Source organism: Apium graveolens, chromosome 1 (assembly GCF_009905375.1).
Source record: "Apium graveolens cultivar Ventura chromosome 1, ASM990537v1, whole genome shotgun sequence".
NCBI classification, from domain to species: domain Eukaryota; kingdom Viridiplantae; phylum Streptophyta; class Magnoliopsida; order Apiales; family Apiaceae; genus Apium; species Apium graveolens.
In genome coordinates, this window is record NC_133647.1 from 145,735,090 (window position 1) to 145,737,803 (window position 2,714).

General features: G+C 38.5%; 1 protein-coding gene across 1 annotated transcript; it reads left to right on the plus strand.

Moving 5' to 3' along the window:
* Positions 1–2,116: 2,116 nt before the first annotated feature.
* On the plus strand, positions 2,117–2,512 carry LOC141707959 (uncharacterized). The gene has a single exon (XM_074511414.1). The coding sequence runs from the start codon at positions 2,117–2,119 to the stop codon at positions 2,510–2,512; it is 396 nt and encodes a 131-aa protein (XP_074367515.1).
* The last annotated feature ends 202 nt before the right edge of the window (positions 2,513–2,714 follow it).

Here is a 2,714-nt window from a genome sequence, read left to right on the forward strand (position 1 = left end):
AATATCTTGGAATCACTAAAATCCATTGAGAACCCTATTATTTGATCCTGAAACTGATTAATTATCACATGAACCTCAAATCCATTGAATCCTTATCATGAGATCATTTCCTAGATATATTATAATACTGTCACATAGTTTATTGAGATTGCAAATTTCGTTATTGTTTTGATATCAGAACTGAATAATGGTTACTTGCCGAGCCTTTTAACTCATTTATTTTGTGTTGATCTAACCTTGACAGTTAAGAAAGAAGATGGCCATACTTAGGCGTACAGCTCACAGGAGCGTTCCTGGAGGTCCCTATCATACTGTCGGATTTCAGGTGCCAGATCTGGTAGATGCTGTGTGAGGAAGCGTCGTTAGTTGGTGGAAATTCTATTAGTTGGATCAGATACTTTTTGGGTTATCTGTCAATTCCAAGTCGGAATCGAATATTTTGGATTTATTTATATTAAGGGTTGTAATTATAATATTCTTGTTGGTAGTTGTAATATTGTCTCATACTTTATCCTGTTTAGATCCTAGTAGTTTGGGGGTTTATTATGTTTCTGCTACTTTATGTTATTAGTTATTGGTGTTTTGGGTCCTCATTCCTAACCCCGAGTTTGAGGGCGTCACTGTTTGTATTGGAGCAACATGATCTAGTCCCTGAGAGAAGTTAGGATAAAAGGGTAATTAAATATTACGAGAGTGTTCGACTCATATAGAGTTAAGTTAGACTATTAGGTATAAGTCTAAATGAGTGAATAGGTTGAGAAAGTAATTAGAGTTAGGGCATCGAGTTAGTTGGAGGTTTGATTTAACCCTAATACTTTTCTCGGTTGTTATTTTATGTTTTATCTCAGGATCCTAATAGTGGTAGTGGTGTTGATTCGACTCCTCCTGCTAGCCATCTTGGTTCTTCCGAGGATAGCTTACTACCGGGATCTGTGGAGCCCCGGTACATTATTTCAGATACTGAGGAGGATCCGTCTGAGGATACCATGACCTCTATATCTATTTCTCCCCTATTGTCAGTCACTGAGTCCCCAGTTGTTAGGGCTAATACCCCAGCTCCCATGCTTGAGTCCCCAGCTCTTGATAGAGTTCATATTGTGCTAGTGCCTTCCCATGTTAGTGATGATTTGGATCGGGACCATGACTTTGTGTTTTCTCGTATACCTGAGTTGAGATCCTTGGTAGATAGGTTGGCTCGAGAGTCTAGGCTGCAGATGTTGGTACCGGAGCCCGAGTGGTGTGTTCGTATCATGATGGTTGAGCAGGTTGCCCATAGATGTCTGGATGGGGATGGGGGTCCTTCTTGCAGTGATGCTGATGCCGAGGTCTGCAGAGTTCATAAGCTGTTACGATGGATGCTTTCTGTGTTGAGGGAGGTTCTTGGTCGCCATGTCTAGTTGTGGTTGTGAGTTCAGACCGAACATTTGGTAGACCCCGTATTATGTTGTTGTTGTTTCTTTCAGTGCCGGTAGGCTTGGGATACTTGGTCAGATGATGAGTTCCCCTTATGATGTACTGTGATCTATTTTAGTAATAGTTGTATTGTTAAAAGTTAGGGGTAGATAGGGGGATATTTTCCAGTTTTTCCTCTGTTTAACCCTGCTATGTTATTGTACTTTATTTCCAGAACTTGTTGTACTTGAACTATTTATCTATGTACCTTTATTTTCTTATTTTGGTTCTTTAAAATTCGTAAGCTATTTGCATAACTTGTTTAACACCTTTGTGATAACCAACTTCTTGTCATGTGAGAACCCTAACCGGTAAGCAAATTATGTAATAATAGGGTTGCATGTGCAAATGGGTAAAACTTAAAAAGTGTTATAACCCGCTAATCATAAAGAGTTATTGTTGCTAACATGCCATGCTATCGTATTGCTAAATAATTGCTCATCAGGTTTATGAAATGACCACTTCACCAAATCACCCTGAAAAGGAAACACAAACTCAAGACCAAGAACAAAACCAAGACACCCCTGTGATGAACCAACTTCTTCAACTCTTACAACAAACTTCAGCCTTGAGAACCGGAAATTTCGAACACTTCCAATCTATTCATCCCCTAGAATTTATAGGATTGCCCGATCCTATCAAAGCACAGACCTAGTTAAGAGAAATGGAGAAAGCTTTTGAGTTAGCAGAAATTAAGGACGAAAAGAAGACAAAGTATGAAAGTTATTACCTTAAGGAGGAAGCCAATTATTGGTGGGAATGTACCAAAGGGTTGCAAGAAGAAGAAGCTATCTCTTGGCAGAAGTTTACAAAATTGTTTTTGGAAAAGTATTTACCGAGTTATATGCAAGATCAATTGGATATGAGATTCTTGGATTTAAAGCAAGAAAATATGACCGTGGTGGAATATGAGGTGAAGTTTTCAGAGTTAGCGAGATTTGTGCCAGAGTACGTGAATACAAAAGATAAGAAAGATAAAAGATTTCAACAAGGACTTAAGTCGTGGATTCAGAGTCTAGTGGCTCTTCTTGAGATAAGAACATATGTTGCTATGGTATAGAAAGCAATGATTGTAGAAGGAGAAAGAGAAGCAACTAAAAGAAAAAATGAACGAAAGAAAAGGAAGTTTGAGGATTCTGATCTGGACCAAGGAAGCTCTAAGTTTAGGGGAAAGTTTAGGAAAACTGTTAGCAATGCTAGTTAGAGATTCCAGAAGTTTAAGCCTGGAAATGGAAATCAAAAGAATCATTTTCAGAAAGCCA